This window comes from Mesocricetus auratus, unplaced genomic scaffold (genome assembly GCF_017639785.1).
Source record: "Mesocricetus auratus isolate SY011 unplaced genomic scaffold, BCM_Maur_2.0 Super-Scaffold_100019, whole genome shotgun sequence".
Lineage (NCBI taxonomy): Eukaryota > Metazoa > Chordata > Mammalia > Rodentia > Cricetidae > Mesocricetus > Mesocricetus auratus.
In genome coordinates, this window is record NW_024429200.1 from 11,141,438 (window position 1) to 11,160,969 (window position 19,532).

Here is a 19,532-nt window from a genome sequence, read left to right on the forward strand (position 1 = left end):
GAGTGTGTCCAATCCTAGAAGGCAGGCAGGCCTTCAAGTGGCCAGATGTGGATGGGGTACCCTCATCTACTCTAGATTTAACAGCTGAGACGGAGAAGGGTCAGAAGGTGACGCGGGGTAACAACTGTGGCTTCATCCTGAGGATCCCAGGACGGGACTCTGCTGGAACTCAGGCCTTTTCTTTGGATTGTGAAGCCCTATGACTGTTCACAGGGCTCACGTTCCCCTCAGACTTCCCTGTATCTCCTCCAACCCTTCAGGGAAGCCTCAACTCCACACGCCTGCCCAGCAGTGGTTTGGGGTACATAAATGCAATGCGGGGGCCTGCCCCACAGGTACACCCTTGCCAAGAGCCGAGTTCTGCTGAGACAGTTACCATGGGGGGGGGCAGTTCTGGAAATGAGCAGACAGAGCCCATCACAGGGGCGGGGTGGTAGGGGGTCGCAGACATGAGAGAGCAGAGCTGACTCTAGTGGGGATTGAGGTGCACAGAAGGGGGTAGGACTGTCATATATATACACGGCAAAAGGTGAACTCACATATGTGCACACATTACTGCAGACAATCATGGTGACTTGGACCAAGTCTGTTTAGAGATTTATTGATCAGATTGTTTTAGAAACCAACAGCAAACACTGACAAGGTACATAAGTACAGACTGGACATTTCAGGGTAGGTTTACTTGCTTGTAGGAAACCAGGGGAGGTGGAAAGCTGTCCTGATCACATGGCATGCACACCAGACTGCAAAAGGACATCCACACTATTTAACAGGACTGTGGCAAGTAGCTTTAAAGTAAGGCAAGCACTGTGTATGGCCTCGCACCCTGCGGGAAGAGCCAAGCCTGGGCCAGCCTCAGAGCAACTCCAAAGAGAGGCCTTCCTTTCCAGCCTGTCCCTCCAGTGTCTCCAGGAGATGCCTGCACTCTCCCTGCGACCCCACCAGCCCGGGCTTCCTGCCGCCTCCTCTCCATTCCTGAAGTAACTAGCACAACAGCACTTACAGCTACTTAGTGAAACTGGCCTTTTCTCAGAAAACGGCCTCTGACTCAGCCTGTGCAGACTAGGCAGGGCCTTAAAACCCTTCTCAAAGGTTTAACAACACTCACGTGGGAAGTACCCGAGAAGAGGGCGCTGCCTCTGAAGCACAACGCAGAACTCTGCTTATGACACGAGACAAGGGGAGATGTTTTTCTTCCAAATCGCACAAACTAGAAGGGTGTCTATACACATGGACGCTCCAGAACCCCACCGAGCCTGCTTCAGACCCTGCCAACGCTTCCAGAGTTCTAAGGTACCTGGGGACCAATGGAATTTACACCTATGGTAACCAGTTCTTGAAATGCATGGCTATGACAATAAACCCTCATTCACCCTCGAGTCCAACACCAGAACACAAGAAAGAACAAAAGGGAAAATGGTTTTTTTGTGCTACATCAGAGTGTTGGTGAGAGGGCCACTGTAAGTGTCACCAAGACCACAGAAAACCAAACTGACTCTAGAGGAGAGAAACCCAACACAGTCCAAGAGGGTCGTGTGCCGTTCCTGCACACCAGGCTGTCTATCAGAATGGAGAAGGCAACACCAAAGGAAAAAAACGGAAAAGCAAGTTTGTCAAGAACCAAAGAAATGTGTTCAAATGATGGGTTTCCTGTTCCTGTGAGACATGGCCTTTTCTTCCTACAGGAAGGAAGTGTTCTCTGGTCAGGAGGCAGTAGAGAACTCAGCAGCAGACCATGCTCAAGGGCACCATGGCGCCTCAGGGTTACCACCTGTGGCTTCATGCTTCAACCTCGAAAGCTACCTGGGCCACTGGAGTGGTGGCTGCTGCTAGCCCCTGTTCCGAGCTTCCTTTCCTTTCCTAACTACTAGTCCCTTAAAAAGGAGAGGGGGAGGAGTAGGATGGGGAAAGGTATGTAAAGAAATCGATTGCTTAACAAAAAAGTTGAAACACTGATTTTCTGTGGATTTCAACTGTCTGTGCTTTCATCTTTCGACTGTGGATAATCAAAGGCTTACGTTTAATCTAGAAATGTTAATATTTTAATTTTACATATATAGTTTTTAAATCTAGCTCTGTACTGGACATGAATGCTATAAAGTAAGCTTTTATACCGAGTCACCGGGTCATTAAAGGGGGCTTCCCGCCAGTGGAAAGCAGGCAAAGATCCAATCTATTATATACTGGTTTTTCTGTGAAGTGGAAAATACCTTATAGTGATGGAAGCACCATTTAATAAGGTATTATATTCCCAGATAAATTAGTGTATTAATATTAGGTTCTAATTCTTCACTTGGGCAATACTTTCAAGCGAACTTCCTTATTCCTGGGCAAAACATGCAAATAGAAGGCAGTATAAACAGGGATGGGAAAAAAATCCCACCTCTAACAAACCAAGGAACAGTAACTTTTTTATGAACTAGAATAAGAAAACATGGACTTGAAAAAATCCAGCTTTATCAAGAAGTTGGCTTATGATCACACTGACAATCCTTGGCATAATTTTCCTGTAAAGCAGTAAGGTGACTTGCCCAAGATAGGCACAAAAAGTAGTGCAGTGGCTATATCGTCATCACTCCTACATAATCTGATCAGACCATGTTTCTACATATTGCACTTCCATTTCCAGGACTGCAGGGAGATGCCCGGCACACCTCAAAGAGGCAGAGGGGCAGCAGGCATCGTCGCCTTCCCCACGCCAGGTGATGCAGTCGGGAACCCAGGGGCTGGTTAGAGAGAAACTAAAATGCTGGTGACCCTTCGGGAAAATCCAGTCCCCTTTACTCTAAGGCCTGATCTACAGTCATTTGGCATCCAGAACTCGTGCATACGAGCGGCTTACAGCACTCACTGCTGCTCACCGCACCATTTCACTAAAGACTTTAGACCAAACATGGACTTATAAGACACATATGGTCGTCGATGTCAGGCCTCCAACATCCATCTCAAAGAAGACAACCTCCGAAAGGCTGAAAAGGATGCCAGCAAGTCAGCTTGAGTCAGGCCCCTCTTCACTCTGTTCTAGTGGATCAGAGCCAGCGGCCTGCTTGTATTCCAAGGACCGTGCGAGACAAAACAGAGGCTGAACAATCAAACCAATGACAAAAATCCTGTCATCCTAGAAAACATGGCTTGTTAGTTCGGGATATAGTTCTGCCATGGTCCAAAGGCCTGGCCTGGAGTCACACAGTTTTGAACTCACAGAGCGGCTCAGGCTGACTTACTCTGGAGAGGGCTCCTTGATGGTAGGAGGTCAAAGCCTCACCAACAGGGAATGGCGAGATTTGGGGGATGGGACCCCTAGAAGAGCAGCTCCATTCCCTCCCTGCTCAGAAGTGACCCAAACTCACAGATAAGTGCTTCTCACAGGACGGTGAACAAAGGCTCTACCGACAGCCCACATGGACAGGACATAAGGCCTGTCGAGAGAAGAAGTCAAAAGACCTCCCGTGGACTGTGCACGGGGCAGGAACTTTTTAACTATAAATTAAAGGTGACTTTAAATCCACACAAATTAAAGAGATCGCTTTGGGGCTAAAAGAATAATGTTAAAGCTAGGTGAAAAAGAGGCACTTAAAGGAAAAATGTGTTCAAAATCTCCTGCATGTGTCTCCTCTGTAGTGGGCCTGCAAGTGGGCCTCCTGCATCTTGACTACACCTATGGATACCCACAGGCTCACACAAGCTACCCCCTCAACTCTTCTAGTAGTCTGAGGACAAAACTAGTGAAAACTTAGGTCACTTTTCTCCCTAGATTTAACTAAATAAAAGAGACCAGAACTAAAATCTCTCACGGAAACAAACAAACAAACAAGCAAATTATCCTGTCTCACTCCTGCTGGGTTCAAATGACACTTGCTTCTTGAGGAAGGACAAGCTGTGCGTCTTCCCTTAAGACCTTTTATCCAATTACAGGCAATTACAGCATCGTGTACACTGAAGCAGACAGCAAAGGAGGCAACAAGCTCAGGAGGGAATCCAGAACCACTGCTTGAGCAAATGCAAGGACATGGCCCAGAGATTGGAAAGAAACGACTTCTAAAAAGGAAACAGCTGGTATGATAGTCAGAGCCCATCGCCCCAAGCCGAAGCTAAGCGTCTGAAGGGTGCGGGCGCTATGCTCTATTCTACTGTCCTTCGACATCTACACCACGCACTTAGAATCTACAGTTCCTCGTGAAGAGGCTAAGACATATTTAAAGCCACTAATAAGCGTAGGGGAAGTTCAACACTGCCTGGAAAGAACTTGACGCCATACATTTACTTTAAAAGACAACGACGTGACAGTAACAGACAATGCTGAACCTCAGCAAGTCAATGCTAACCACTGGGGTATCACAAAGTTGAGGGGCTCACTGATCAAATGCTTGTCGAGGGTAAGTATATTTGCACCAGATCATCAAACACTGCTGCCTGAGTCCAGCCACTCAGACACATCTTAAACACTAATTCAACATCCACACTTAAGAACAACCTACAAGATTATCCAGGTCAGTCTTCTCACTCTATCTCAGACTTGTTGCTGGCTTTTTAAACTTGGTATTTGTTGATGATAATGCTTTAATCTGTGGTATCAGCTGACATGGTCATTCTGGTTAGAATTTCTTTAAAATAAAATAAAAAATGATCTTTCTTGATTCCTCACTTCATTAAGGTACTTTCAGATCTTCCCTCAGCTCCATCAAGAAAGAGGGAATGCATATGTGGTGCATCCGGGGCAGGAAGGAGGGAAGCAAAGAAGAAAGCACATGAGAAAATAAGATGTCCATAAACTTAAACCCATTCATGGAAAGGCATCTGATGTATTTTCTGAATAAGGCCTTGATCAGGGTAACCAGTCCTCTTTGTAGCACACTCTACACTGCCCATAAATAAAGAGTCTCTTTAAATTAACATTTCCAGTATCAATGAACAGTCCAGAAACTCTCATTTCAAGCGCTCGATGAGTTCCTGTGTTAGTCCAAGGTGCAGAAGCTGTGTTCGGGAGAGGTTTGCTAGGTTGGGGAAGGCCGCGAGCAGCTTCTCCCACGCCAGTTCCAGCAGGCTAGGTACCACCAGCCAGATCTTAAACAGTGACCCAGTCCGTTTGTTTTCATGGATGTTCACGACTCCTCCGTGAATGTACATGCAACCAGCCTACGAACAAATGGCAGTTAAAAGAAGACAAATTCAAATGGAAGAGAAAGAGCTACCAAGGCAGAAACTTCAACAAAGGAAAGGGAGCAGCATAGACCGAATCAAGGTGAGATGAAACAAAACCACCCCTCAGGCTAGAATTGCAATGAGGTACAACACCTGTATAACTGCCAGCACCCAGCACCACAGACACACAGTTTCTCACTGATCTGAGCCTATGCAGAAACCCAGAGTGCTTATATAATGAGTGCTAGTAAAGAAAAACTATGATTTTGGTGGGGTTTTTGTTTTGTTTGTTTTGATACAAGGTTTCATGCACGGCCTAACTAGACTCAAACTCTTAAACTCAAGTGATCTGTCTGCTTCCTGCATGCTGGAATTGCCATGTCCAGTCCTATAGTTTGTTCTTTTAATTTGCTTATGCTGTGTTTGGTTTTGTTCTTTTGGCTGTTCTGGAACTCATTCTGTAGGTCAGGCTGGCTCTGCCTCCTGAGTGCTGAGATTAAAGGCATATGTCACCACCACCTGGGGGGGGGTGTTTGTGTGTATTTCAACTGAAACTACAAACAAGTTTTTATTAATAATTAAATTTGGAGTATACTGAGTATACAAAATACCAAATGTTCGTAATACAAAAATGAAAAAAAAATCTTACAGTAGTATCTTTGATACCAAATATGGTACATTATTCTGCCCTCTTAGGAAACACCACATACTGAATTTCCTCTACATTTATAGTGCTCTTTTAAACTTGACGTGCTAGTATCTTCCTCTCCTTTTCTCTCCCATCTCCTCTCCAGCCCGCCTTACCATCTACGGTGTAAGAATGGCACACACAAACTCACGGGCGTGACAGCTGCACAGTGAAAATAGACGGGCTCTGGCATGGTGGCAGGGAGCTTCACCCACTGAAACGTCTGCAGATTCAGCTTCCAGATGTCTCCCAGGATCACTTCTCCGTTATAGCCCCCACAAATGAACACATCTGTCGACAAAGGAGAAAGCCAGCAGCACACAAAGGAAATGAGTTGCAGCTACAGCGTGTCTTCCGTGAGAACACATGGCTAGCTGACAGGTGGGCCATTCCTCAACAGAACTGGGCCATTTCACTGGGACAAAGGATGCCAGTGTCTACGGAGGCTACATGTCAGGTTCTCACATTTAAATATTTCTAGGTTTCAGGACACTGGAAATCAATAAACTGAGGTCTGGGGAAAGCTCATGCTCTGAAGGAGTGGCTATGCAGGCCCAGGGAGATGTCCTGGAAGGAGACGTCCCTGTTCCCAAGAGAAGCTAAAACTCCCACCAGGCAAGAAAACACTAATCAAAAACAAAACACAGCTACAAACCAGTTTTCAAATTCTTCTTTTGAGTAACATCTAAAGCATGCTTTTTTAAAAAATTTTATTACTAGTGACAAATATTCTCCCCATGGACATTTCACCTAGGAGAAATACTGCAATATGCAATCTGGGACCACAAAATGGGTCCTTCCTCACCCCTTCCACCCAAAAAGGTGAGCTGGGCATGGTGGTGCACACCTTTAGTCCTAGCTGGGAAGGCAAAAGCAGGCAGATCTCTGTGAATTCCAGGACAGCCTGGTCTACAGAGTGAGTTTCCAGGACAGCCAGGGCTGTTACACAGAGAAACTCAGTCTCAGAACCCCTCCCCCCAAAGAAGTCAAAGCTCATTTGATCTGTGTAGCTCTGGATAGGTAAGTTTTAACTACTGGTCAACTTTTAGCAAAGGCCATGTGACCTTTTAAAGGCCCAGAAGTTCCAACAGTATGATGCATGGCTCCCAGGAAGCAAATGAATAAATGGTTAACTCAAGTCTGGACCAAGTTTAAGTCAATACTTAATTAAACTATAAAATACACCAGAAACTTTTTTTTGGCTAGGATTCAAGAAAAACTTTAAAAGCATAGCCCCATTCTCAGAGGCAAAACAGAACAGTGTCACTACCTATAAATCTGATCCAAAAAGCAGAAGCATAATTTTTAAAAAGTCCCGGTGTGTACATAAAATGGCAGATAAATACTACTTAAATCCGAACTGGGATGCTAAAAGGATACAGGCTATCAAGTTCTTGGATATACCCCTTTACAGAGGTGGGGAGGAGAGTAGGGGCTGCTCAAGGAGGTATAAGTCAAACCATAAAATGTCCTGCAATTAAAAGGTGGGACTATTAGCCAAAGAAGAGTTAACATGCTTAAAGTGGCTGCTGCTTTCTGAAATCATACAAGGCCTTTGCTACAGGAGGACTAGGGAATGATCTCAGAGTTCTGACAGTAGATAGAGAACAGAATGGGCTTCATGCTCTAATATGCTGAAGACGTTATTACAACTTTAGTACAGTATGCACCAAGGTCTTACTGTGCAAGCACTCACAGTGCGGAACTATAAATCAAGCTAAAAGATCCAGTGGTACAGGAAAAGCTTATTTGCCATCACCTTTATAGTTCTTTTAACAGAGAGCCCAGACACAAACTAGTTTACATTCTGACAACTCCAAGAGACACAACTCTATCTAGAGTTCCCTTTAAGTTTAAATTACAAGAAATGGGTGTAGTCCAAAATCATGCACCCCTTTAGAGGAGCTAGCCAGGAAATCAGTTAATCTCAGCAGGTGAGAGTACAGAAATGAATCAAAAGTTTATTTAGACTCCATACCATTTTTTATTTGAACACAACTGTGACATCTTCGGGCTGCAGGAAAACCTGTCAAACACATAAATACAGGGGTTCCATTATTCAAGAGAACAGTGGGTCCTTCCAGTCCGTCCTGATGAAGTGTCAGGGAAACAGCAAGGAGAAGGGTGGGGTGACAGTGGCTCAGATGGGCGGATTTTAACTTCTGATTCTCCTTTCTTTTCTCCATTTTTGTGTGAGTATGTGTGTATACTACATGTGTGTGCCTCAAAGACATCCACAGAGAAACCACAGTGAATGCAGCGCAAGTTACAGGCACTTGTGAGTTCCTGATGTCGGGAGCTGAAGTCAGATTGTGTGAGCTCTTAACCACTGAGCATTTCTCTAGCCCCTAAGCCCATTTCTTATTTCTCCTGTATTTTTCCTCCTGTTCCACAGCATATAATTCAGTGATCCCTGCTAAAATCTCTCTGCTCAATTGCTAAGGGAAGTAACAACTGCGATGAAGAATAAAGTAACTTCTAATGCCTTTTTTGTTTTTTCGAGACAGGGTTTCTCTATATTGCTTTGGAGACTGAACTGCAACTCACTCTTGTAGACCAGGCGGGTCTCGAATTCACAGAGATCCTCCTGCCTCTGCCTCCCAAGTACCGTGTGCCACCCAACACCCAACTGACTCTTCTAGTGACATTTTAATAAATATTACTTAAGAAAATTACCATTACTCCCCCAAAACAAGTATAAGATACATTTGCTAAAGACAGGAATCAATACTTTTTTATTTAATTACCTATTTTTTCATGAGGTTTTGTTGCGATCTCCTCCCATGCATTTGTTTCAAGGTTGTATGCATGGATCTTGGAAGGAAAAAAAACACATATGTACAAGTAAATAACTGTAATCTTAGTTGCCGTGTGAAAGCAGATTTTTACAGTAGACATTGGGGCAGTTTTAGCAAACAGTGCGAAGGCAAAGCTAGGATGAGGAGAGCAGTGGTCGTGCCTGTCAGTGTTCTGTGTGCGGCTCTACTCCTTTCACTTCTCCAGGGGCGGGGCGGCAGCCCTGCTAAGAGAAGGGGACAAGGCAGGTCTGGGATTTCTAACTGTGACACTTCTGAAATGCCATGGGGTGGATGACTAAAGCTCCCTGGAGTCAGTGGTATGCAGCCCTAATCATGTTATCCCTTCTAGAGGCACTGCACCAAGAGGATGCGACATTCTGTGAAAACTGGCTCCAACTATAATTACTACCATCGTCCTCATCCGCCAGCATGTTCATCAAGACTTTGAGCATGTGATGAACGTGCCTATCAACTACAAGCATATTGGGACACTGAGTTCAACTTTCTGTCATAGAGAACATTGTTCTTCAACAAGTACTGATGAAGCTGCTCGGAATGCAAACAACACAGGATCATCGTGATTAGTAAGACACATGCCTCTGTCCACTGTCTCCTACTACCTTTTACTTCTGTAAGGAAAAAAAAGTACCTTGTTTAAGGAATAGGCTGTCCAGGAAGTCCCTCCTCCCAAGATGTAAATCCTCTGCCCATCATGAGCAATTTCATGTCTGTATCTGAAAATACCAAAAAATATAACTGGGTGAAAATGACCTTCCTAAGGGTCAGCTGTGAGGTTTCTATTAACTAAATATTACCATTATTTATGATGATAGACTATTAGAAATGACCCAAGTGTTAACTAATACTGAACTAGTTAAATGAATTATAGCCTATGCATAAAATGCGTTAGTATACAACAATAAGAAATAAAGGAAGGCAAATCCACCCCTAAGTTCTTTTCACACCATTAAGTGGAAAGGAAATGAACTCCATGTTAAACAGGCTGCATAAAGGAGCCGGAAGAAGGAGTCATGCTCTCAGCCTGCTCTTACAGGAGTCCACTCCTTCACTGGCATTAGAGGTACTTCTTCAGGAAACCGGCGACGGCATACACTGAAGACCAGCGTACACATCCAGCCTTGTGCCCTGGACAACTACTGGATTCTGGGACCTGGCATTGGCAGATAGCCATTGTTGGATGAGCCGGACCATAGTCTGTAAGCTATTCTAGTAAGTTCTCTTTATTATTCTATACCTTCTGTTTCTCTAGGGAACCCTGAATAATACAGGTTCTCTTGGAACTGGAATTCCACAAAGATTTATTTATTTATGCATTTTATGTCTGGGGTGTTTTGTCTTCATGTACTCTGCACATCAGAAGAGAGAATTGAATCCCATGGGACTATGGTTTTAGATGGTTGTGAGTTGCCATATAGGTGCTGGGAATTGAACTTAGGACCTTTCGAAGAGCAGTCATATCAACCATTGAGCCATCCTTTCAGCCCCTCAGAATTGGAATTGTTAATCTTCCTACCTCAGCCTTGTGGTGATGTTTTGTTTATGATCTAACAAAGCTTGCCTGAAGATCAGAGTGCAAAGCTAGCCACACTAGTCAGCCATAGAGGCCAGGCAGTGGTGGCACACACCTTTAATCCCAGCACTGGAGAGGAATACACGGCGGATGAAGACAGTAGTACAGTGTATTCAGTCTGCAGTCACGCTGAGGACAGGATCACCCCTTTTGGTCTGAGTTTTGGTAGAGGTAAGAACTCTCTAGTGGCTGGCTGCTTTGCTTTTCTGATCTTCAACTGGAAACCCAATATCTGTCTTTGGGTTTTTATTATTTGTGTTATACAGCCTTCCAGTGGCAACCATATATATGTCCATAAAATAACTAAAAGAAGGCAACTATGTGAAAATGCTTTCTTTATATTTCCTTAAAAGGCCCTAGTGCTCTCAGCATAAATTATATCCAAATAACTGCATTAACAACCACCTCCAACCCTTCCCACTAACTCTGCAATAGCCAGCCCACCAACATCCTACTGTAAGGACACTTGAGTTCAGCAAATGCAGACATTCTTTGTAAAGGCAACAAAAGACACCCAATTAGTCTGAACAGAGGGAATTAAAAAATATTCACTTTGTTCTTAAACTCAGGAAAATACTACTAAATTTGTCATTAAGTTTAATTCTAAGAGGTAACTTCCTATGGAAAGAGAAGTGAAGGGATGACGCCCCTCCCTCCCACCCACCCACTGTCCATCATCTCTCTTCCCATCCTCTTTTCCTTCCATCAATCCTCACTGGCCCTCATTATAGTTTTTATTGGCAACTGCTACCAAACATTACTAATGCTTACTACTGAAAGACTAAAAAGTACAAGAGAAATAATATTTTAAAGATTCCACACTTAGAGGAAGACATATTCTCATCAATAGCTCTTTCTTTACCGTGATCTGGACCCATGTGCCAGTTAGCCACTCTATCAAGGGAGTTTCTCTTCATAATGCCAAAGGTCTGGAAGACCTCAAAGCCCTCGGCCCCAGTGACTCCCTCACCTCTCCTCCGGCAGGTCACAGGACAGGTTGTTTGGTTTGAGTTGTGTCCACACCATGGTGTTGAGATCTAACCTGTGCAGGTCTGTGCTGTAGATGTAGCCGGTTGTTCCCCCAAAGACATACAGGGAACCATTGATGAGAGCCATGGCCTGTAGGAAGAAGATGAATAAGGATGACCCCTTACTCCTTAACACTTTATTACAGAATGGAAACTTAGCCAAAACTCATGTCTTATCAACATCATCTTCTCTTTTTGTTGTTGTTGTTCCAGTTTTGGTTTCTGTTTGTTTGTGGTTTTTTTGTTCTGTTTTGTTTTTGTTTTTGTTTTGTTTTGTTTTCTGTGTAGTCCTGGCTGTCCTGGAACTCACTTTGTGGATCAGGCTGGCCTCTGCCTCCCGAGTGCTGGGATTAGAGGCATATGCCATCACTGCCTGGTTTCTCTTTTCCTTTTTAACCCTTTAAAATTTTAGAATCTTAGGGTAGAGACATGGCTCAGCAGGTAGAGCTTTCTGCTGTCCCAGGGAGCTGGAGTCAGTTCCCTGCATCCATGTTAGGCAGCTCACAATCAGCTCCCCAGGCACCTGTGCACAAATGCAACATAAATTAAAAAATCAAATATCAGAGCTGGAGTGATGGCTCAGCAATTATGAGCACTTGAGTTCAGTTCCAGTACCTACATGGTGTTTCACAACTATCCTATAATTCTAGTTCCAGGAGATCCAACACCCTCTTCTGACCTTCATGGTACTAAACATAGACTATGCCTAAACACAAACTACATCTAAAAATAAAGTATCAGACTTTGACTCAGGTGTGATGGTGCTTCCTTATAATCTTAGTACTCAGGAGGCTGAGGCAAGAAGAACAGAAAGAAGTCTGAGTCTAGATTAGAGGCTCCATAGTGAGTGCCAGGCCAACCTGAGCTACAAAGTGAGACCTTAAACCAAAAATCCCTACCAAAAATCTCAAAAACTAAAAGTTAAAGGGCTAGCAAGATGACCCAGTGGGTAAAAGTGCTAACCATGCAAGCCCAACCCTGAATTCAACCCCAGAAACCACAGTGAAGGGAGACAACCAACCCTAAAAGTTCTTCTCTGATCTATACCCTTGAGCTGTGGCATGTGTACACACACACACACACACACACACACTCTAATAACAATAAATAAAAAATTTGAAAGGTTAAAAATAAATCAGACCCTAAAACCAGGTGATCTGACATTTACCTATAATCCCAACTAAAATGAGGCTGAGGCCAGCCTGTGCAACATGTGAAGCCTTGTCCATGAATGAATGACTAAATCTTTTTCTAGAACCCGAGGGCTGTTTTACCTTTGTCTGTACACAATAAAGTTTTGCTAGTTCTACCTAGAAAGGTATCTGTTAGGTGATTTGATGTGGGATGTCCTTCTATATCCTGCAAATACATGTTGCTTTTATTGGTTGGTGAATAAAGCTGTTTTGACCAATGGCCAGGCAAAATATTGCTAGGTGTGAAATCCAAACAGTTATGGAGGGAAAGAAGGAGTCAGGGAGACTCCATGTAGCCACTGGGGAAGCAAGATGTGAGGTAACCAGCCACGATCCTCATGGTAAAGTACAGAATAATAGAAACAGGTTAATTTAATTGTAAGAGCTGGTTAGTAATATGTCTGAGCCATTGGCCAAGCAATTGTAATTAATAGTAAGCCCTAGAGTGATTATCTTATAAGCAGCAGCGATGACTTGAGGGTGGGAGGGAAACTGGTCCAGTGGGACTGGACCAGACAGAGAAAAACTTCCAACTACAGTGATTATCTTAGAGTCAAGAATGTAGGGACTGTGAGGAGAAGCATTTCCACTGAAAGCTACCTCTCTTCCTAAGTATCTGAAAAAAGCTCGCCCAAAAAGCAGCAACAGATGGAAAGCAGTCTAGTACTGTCCTAGAAGTATGGAGCTCAGAGCTGACATTTCCATCAGACTCCTCTTCAGTCACTGCCACAGTGACTTCGTAGAACTTGAGCAGCCCCTGTGGTGAGATAGAGCCCCTTTCAGAGACAAAGTGCAGAAGTGTTTAATCACTCCCATGTGCAAGACAGCTGAGCCCCAAGCCAACTGTGGTTACTCCAAGTTCCACCACTGGTCTCAAAAGTCTTTCTGGACATAACTTTACAAACCAAAGATTAAACCAGGTGGTGGTAGCACATACCCTTTGTCCCAACACTTGTGAGGCAGAGGCAGGCGGATCTCTGAGTTCAAAGCCAGCCTGGTCTATACAGAGTGAGTTCCAGGACAGTCAGGGCAACACAGAGAAACTCTGTCTCAGAAAACCAAACTAAAACAAACAAACAAAAATCCAACACTAAAGGTTAAACTGACCTGCAAATAGTTTCTACATGCTTTATTTAATTCAGCTCTGTGTTAAGTTTCTTGATGAGCTACACACTTCTTAGAAAATAAAGTTCTTCGTAGAACCCCATATCAGAGCAGACTCAGACCATGCTTTATAAAGCTCAGACTGCACTAGGTTGGTGTAGTTAAAGAAACATCTATGTAAATCTAGCAATAATGGTACTGAGAAGATGGCTTGGTGGGTAAAATGCTGCTGTGCAAGCACAAGGACCTTAGTTCAACTCCTATGCCCATGTAAAACAACAAACAAACAAAACAGGAGCCGACATTGGTGGCGCACGCCTTTAATCCCAGCATTCAGGAGGCAGAGGCAGGCGGATCTCTGTGAGTTCGAGACCAGCCTGGTCTACAAGAGCTAGTTCCAGGACAGGCTCCAAAGCCATAGAGAAACCCTGTCTTGAAAAACCAAAACAAACAAACAAAACAAAACAGGAGTGGTGATATCCACTTGTAAAAGCAGAGTTGGGGAGGCAAGGTCAGGCAAATCCCTGGAGCTCACTGGCCAGCCAGGCAGACCAGCCTCATCAGCAAGCCCCAAGATCCCAGAGAGAGAGAGACTGTCTCAAAAAGAAAGGAGAGATAAAGGTGGGTACAGTTCCTAAGGAACAATACCTGAGGCTGTCCTCTAGCTGAACACAAAACACAAAACTCACACTCTCTCCCTCTCCTCTCTCCCTCCCTCCCTCCTCCTCTCTCTCTCTCATACACACACACATACACACACACACACACCTCTATCTCAACAAAGAATGGTAAAAACAACAGAGGGGAATGGTAAGATTTGTGAATTTACTTTACATCTCCATTAAAACAATGTATTCTGGCACTGCTCTAGACTAGAAAAATATGAACTAAGTACATTCCCCAATAATTAGCCAGATTAGTACCTGTCCATATATACGACTGGGTCTCTTCCCCCGACAGCTGAGTAAAGCCCACCTCTTGTACTTGACGTTACAGACATGGACATCGTTGCCGTTGCTCTCACCAAATGGGATGCCCGTGCCTCCAAACACTAGCAGGTTGTTCCCGTGCAGCACCACTGGGAAGGAAGAAGCACACATCCCCCTTAGGCAGTTGTTTCCTGAAGTGTGCTGCCCACGAACCCAGACCATCTGAAAAGCTCAAACATGTCTACCTTAATGATCTTATTAAGACTGCTAATATCGAACTATAGATTCCTCAGAAAATGGCTTAATTCATACTGTGTGCATTCTCACATGGTTCACTGTTCACAGCCAAAATACACTTATAGAACTCATTACCTAAAACAGTGTGCATAGCAATGTCAAGTCTATGAACGACAGGATACCATTGCTGTTCAAGACCACTCAAATACACAGCAAACCAAAGGAAAACTGTCTATCATCTTTGCCTTGGAAAAGAACCTGTAGGACTCAGATTGTGGAATCAAGGGATCATTCTGTCGGAGGTATGATCTCTATATTTTAAACTATGGTTTCTGTCAGTTTAATCATCCACCAGATAAAAAGATATCCTGAAGACAAGTTTGGTATTCAATCTTTATCTATTCTGTTTCCCACAATTTATACAACCTTCCCTTTCTCCTTTCTTCCATCCTTCCTCTGTCCCTCTTATTTCAGTAGCTTCCCAACTTCCCCACAATTCGTTAACTCACACACCATAGTGGTTAACAGTCTACACTGTAGTGAATAACAGTCACTGTAGTGATTAACATGAATTGTAGTAGTTAACAGTCTGCATCCTAGTGAGGTCAAGAGTTGGATTTAAATCTAGTGACTTCAGGAAAACTAGTTAACCCGCCTAACTTAACTTTCCCAACAACCCTATGAGGTAGGAACTATAAATGTTATTTCCCTCTCTCTTTATTATTCCTTTCCTCTCTCTCCTCTGTCTCCTCTCTGTGCTAAGTTTGCATCCAGGGCTTGGTACACTCTACCACTAAGAAATGAGCCCAACCTACACTTTTAGAGATCATAAACAGATACAGAAATGGCAAATGTTTTAATTCCTCTGCTTATTTGTTTTCAGGAGATAAGGTCTTGCTACATAGCCCAGGATAGCCTTGAACTCATCGCAATCCTTCTATCTCAGCCTCCCAAATGCTGGGATTCTAGGCATGTCCTACCATGCCTAGTAAGAACAGCTTGAATAACTTGCTGATGGTTCCCTAAAAAGAGCTAGGATTCAATCACAGACAGTCTGGCTTCAGAGCATGCACTCTTAGCCATTATTCTCAGGGCGTCTATGAAATCTCAGGCTCATTTGTACAATGGCAATCACTGTAGAAACTTAACATAGTGATGCTGTAAGGAGGTGAAGTCCTTCACTTAATAGCTATTAACGGTCATAGCTGCAACTTCATTTTTTCATTTTGACTACATTCTCCTAACATATATATACATATATGTTACATATACATATATACATACATAATACTTTATAATTAACCCGCTGAGACATTGTTAATCTTACTTTATAGGCAAATCAAGTTAAAACTCATCTGGCAATCCAATATTATACAGTTAGATTCAAACCCAGGAACTCAGGGATTCAAAGACATCACACTATATTATCATTGCAATGAAATGTCTCTTCAGTGACAATACTTAATCATGTTACAATAGTGTAAATTATAACAAAGAACAGGTGACACTGAACCTGACATTTCAGTTGGTTCACAAAGTCAAAATTTCAGAACTGCTGGCACTTACATGACATAGATGCCAATTCCCGGGGCATGTAGCCGTCTGTGCCCATCTGGTGCCACACGCCTGTTGCAAAATGATACCTCCAAAGCTCCCTGAAGAGAGGGTAGTCTTCATTATCTGGGCCTCCTGATTCATCATAGTCTGGGTTATACCCTCCGAACACATAGAGGTTGGTATTATCAGCCACACAACGATGTCCACTGCGGGCTGGGGGAGGTCTGTGGCCTAAGGAAGAAGAGGACAGTTTTCCAAAAGTGGCCCACAGATGAAGAGCACAAACAACACTAGTGACAACCATGTGAGCTCTCAAAGGGGGCAGGGAGGGATCCCAACAGAGCATATGGCATTTACTTAGGTTATTTCATATATTTGCACAGACTACTTAAGATTTTAAAAAGCTAGTCTCTATTTTATTTCATGATTTCTAAATTTCAAAGACTAAGAAAGATTTTTCCCAGGAGAGGTGACACAGCATGGTAAACTCAAGGAAATGGCTGACGATATGGAATTCAAGAAAAGGAAGAGGAGAGGCCTAGTACTTCAGAGGTCAGAGGTCAGGTTTCCTTACTGTTTAGGGGAGAGCACAGGCAAACTGGATTAAACTGTGACTACTGGAGAAAGCAACCACAAACATGAATGAGTCATGCCTAAATAACACACACGTAAGCATACACTTTAAAGAAAGCTGGCTCTTATGTGGTCAGAGCAAAATTAATTCTCTGGATACTATTCCAAAACTTTTCAAAGAAAATCCTGCATTTATTCCAAAGAACATCTTATATTCTGTTTAAAGTTATTACTAAGAAAAGCTATTTATGAAAAAAATGTTTAACTCAAAATGATCAAAAATTTAAAAATGGCCTCCAAGACTCCAAGGTATTGGTAAAGATTCTGGCTAGGACCCCAGGACCACATACAAAGCAAAGCCTGGCAAACAGGAAGGAGGCAAGTTCCAGAATTTAGAGATTTTTTTTTCTTTATGATACAGAAGTGAAACTTGCCTTGTGCATGGTTGGCAAGCATCCTGCCACTGAGTTACAGCCACAGAGCCTTTCTATAGCTCCGGTTACATTAACTAGCCAGGCAAGCTTGTGGTGCAAGCCTGGACACTAAGCTACTCGGGAGGCTGAGTCAGGAGAACCATAATTTCAATCAGAACAGAAGTTCAAGACCAGGCTGGGCAATTAGCAATAGTCTGTCTCAAAATTAAAAAAAAAAAAGCTGGGGATTTGGCTCAAGTAGAGACTTGCCCAGCATATTCAAGGCCCTTGGCTTAATCCCCAGTATACAATAAATAAATGATGAAATTATATACACATATATTAGCTCATTTAAAATTATTTGAGATCATTTTAAAGGGTGAAAAAAAGCCCACTACTTTATATTTCTATTATCCTTACAACTTCTTATACAATCTATATAAACCCTCAAACAGTTACAGAACCAAACAAGATAAAATACAACATGGACTAAGAGGATATTATATTTGCTATAGTCCTAAAAACATCTCTATTTTCATGTACTACAGATATTAGTATAATGTACATTAATACTTAGGGCACTGCTAGACACCCAATAAATATGCTTCACTAATAAGTATCTATTACCAACCTAATAAGGCCTTTCATGTCTTTTTAAGCAAAAATCCCACTTTCTAGGGTACACTTTAGAACAAGACTTGAAAAACTATGCAGAGAACTAGAGCAACCGAAAAACAAAGCAACAATGAATCTCGTAGTTACTCTGCTCCATGTCAGTCCTATGTGCAAATCACTGACAATCCTTGAGGGCCTGGGTCAAGCATCTGAGTCCTCTGAGGCTCAACTACTCCCTCTACTCACTAGAGCTGAGTCATCCTCACTGCTCAGCAGGCCTTGAGGGTTTCCTTTGATCTTGCCTAGCCTACCTGGCCTTCAAGTCTCGGGTGGCAGGAAAGCATGTATGCAGCCTCCTGCTTAAATGTCGGGGCAAACCTAAACAGTTATTAGATGGGAACAGTGTCACTTCCTAAATACAGACAATTACAATCAGCTGGCAAATTTACAAATGAGCTGTGATTTAACCTAAGTCAAGAATTGAGTTTCCTTCTGGCACACTGGAAACACAGGAGAGTTTAAGACTGAGCAAGGGTTCCCATAACATCTAGGTTGAATCCAGGTTCTTTCAACCAGGACCATGTACAAGCCAGGACCTTCACTGAATCTGTTTCCTCATCCATGCTGGGGACAGTATCACTGTGCCCCATATAAGTGTTGTTTTTAAATGTTCACTGGATTACGTATGTATCTTTCTAGGTGACGGTAAGCTATTTGAGGGAAGAGAAGTGTATGAGCATCCCCTTTTCTATAACTAAACCTAAGGGTCACAGGAACACTCAACAATGTTGAGGATAAACTACCTAGTAACTGATTTTTCTCTACTCATTTCATCCGTTTGTTTTACTAATGCAAATGGAGTAAAAGTTTCTCAAAGGCTAACAGCACGTACTTATCCTGCATCACCCACAACACTGCTGGAAAAACCAAATACGTCCTAAAGTTTCCCTGAGTTTAACTTTAGGCCAAAGTAAACAATGGCAGGGACGATCAAGACGATGTCCAGCTCTATGGACTCTGACATAGTTTATTCCAAGATATATGGCATGGAGCCCAATGGCAGAGCAGGTGCTTAGAACATGCCAGGCCCTGGCTTCAGTCCCCAGCAGTAAAGGAACAAAGGGGACGAGGGGGGAGAGAGTGATCCAGGGGACAGACAAGTGTTGGACTGTGAAATGATTTTTGCAAGCAATAAGTACATCTAGGAATTAGCAACACAAACTTAAAACAGTTGCTATGCTCAATAGCCAGGAACTAAGAATCTTTAGGATGTTATTGTTTTTTCATTTCCAGGAGCCATTAGATAATTTTAGGTTTTTACATTTTGGGCAGGTGTGAACAGAATACAATAACATTCTAGGACTTCCTCTCCGTGGACATGGAGCAGAGAAGTGTTCTAAGTTTATTACAAACTATCTTTGTGATAAACATAACTCATGTGAATCAAATACTGAGGCAAAATAAAAAGATGATTTGACATAAAATGCATCTATTCATTCACTCTAAGTCCAGATATTACTTAACAGCAGCTGTGAACTGTTATCATGACAGGTGCTGGGCCAGTGACACTATCTCTAGGGCTTACATTGTAGTTCTGCCCTGCACAGCACAGTAGTTCCTGGCCACACTTGAAATGTGGCTGAGCCTAACTAAGATTTGTGTTC

The 19,532-nt window shown here is 43.1% G+C and overlaps 1 protein-coding gene across 2 annotated transcripts in view; it reads right to left on the reverse strand.

Moving 5' to 3' along the window:
* Positions 1-585: 585 nt before the first annotated feature.
* Positions 586-19,532, reverse strand: part of Klhdc10 (kelch domain containing 10) — a 46,120-nt gene continuing 27,173 nt past the window's right edge. For both annotated transcript variants that reach the window (XM_005086467.4, XM_005086468.4), the window contains 8 exons: positions 16,277-16,498; positions 14,468-14,622; positions 11,190-11,338; positions 9,278-9,362; positions 8,578-8,644; positions 7,809-7,856; positions 5,982-6,121; positions 586-5,136 (listed from right to left, as the gene is read on the reverse strand). In XM_005086467.4, the coding sequence (XP_005086524.1) occupies positions 4,927-5,136; positions 5,982-6,121; positions 7,809-7,856; positions 8,578-8,644; positions 9,278-9,362; positions 11,190-11,338; positions 14,468-14,622; positions 16,277-16,498 (1,076 nt within the window). In that variant the 3' untranslated portion in view covers positions 586-4,926. The remainder of the gene's footprint in view (positions 5,137-5,981; positions 6,122-7,808; positions 7,857-8,577; positions 8,645-9,277; positions 9,363-11,189; positions 11,339-14,467; positions 14,623-16,276; positions 16,499-19,532) is intronic.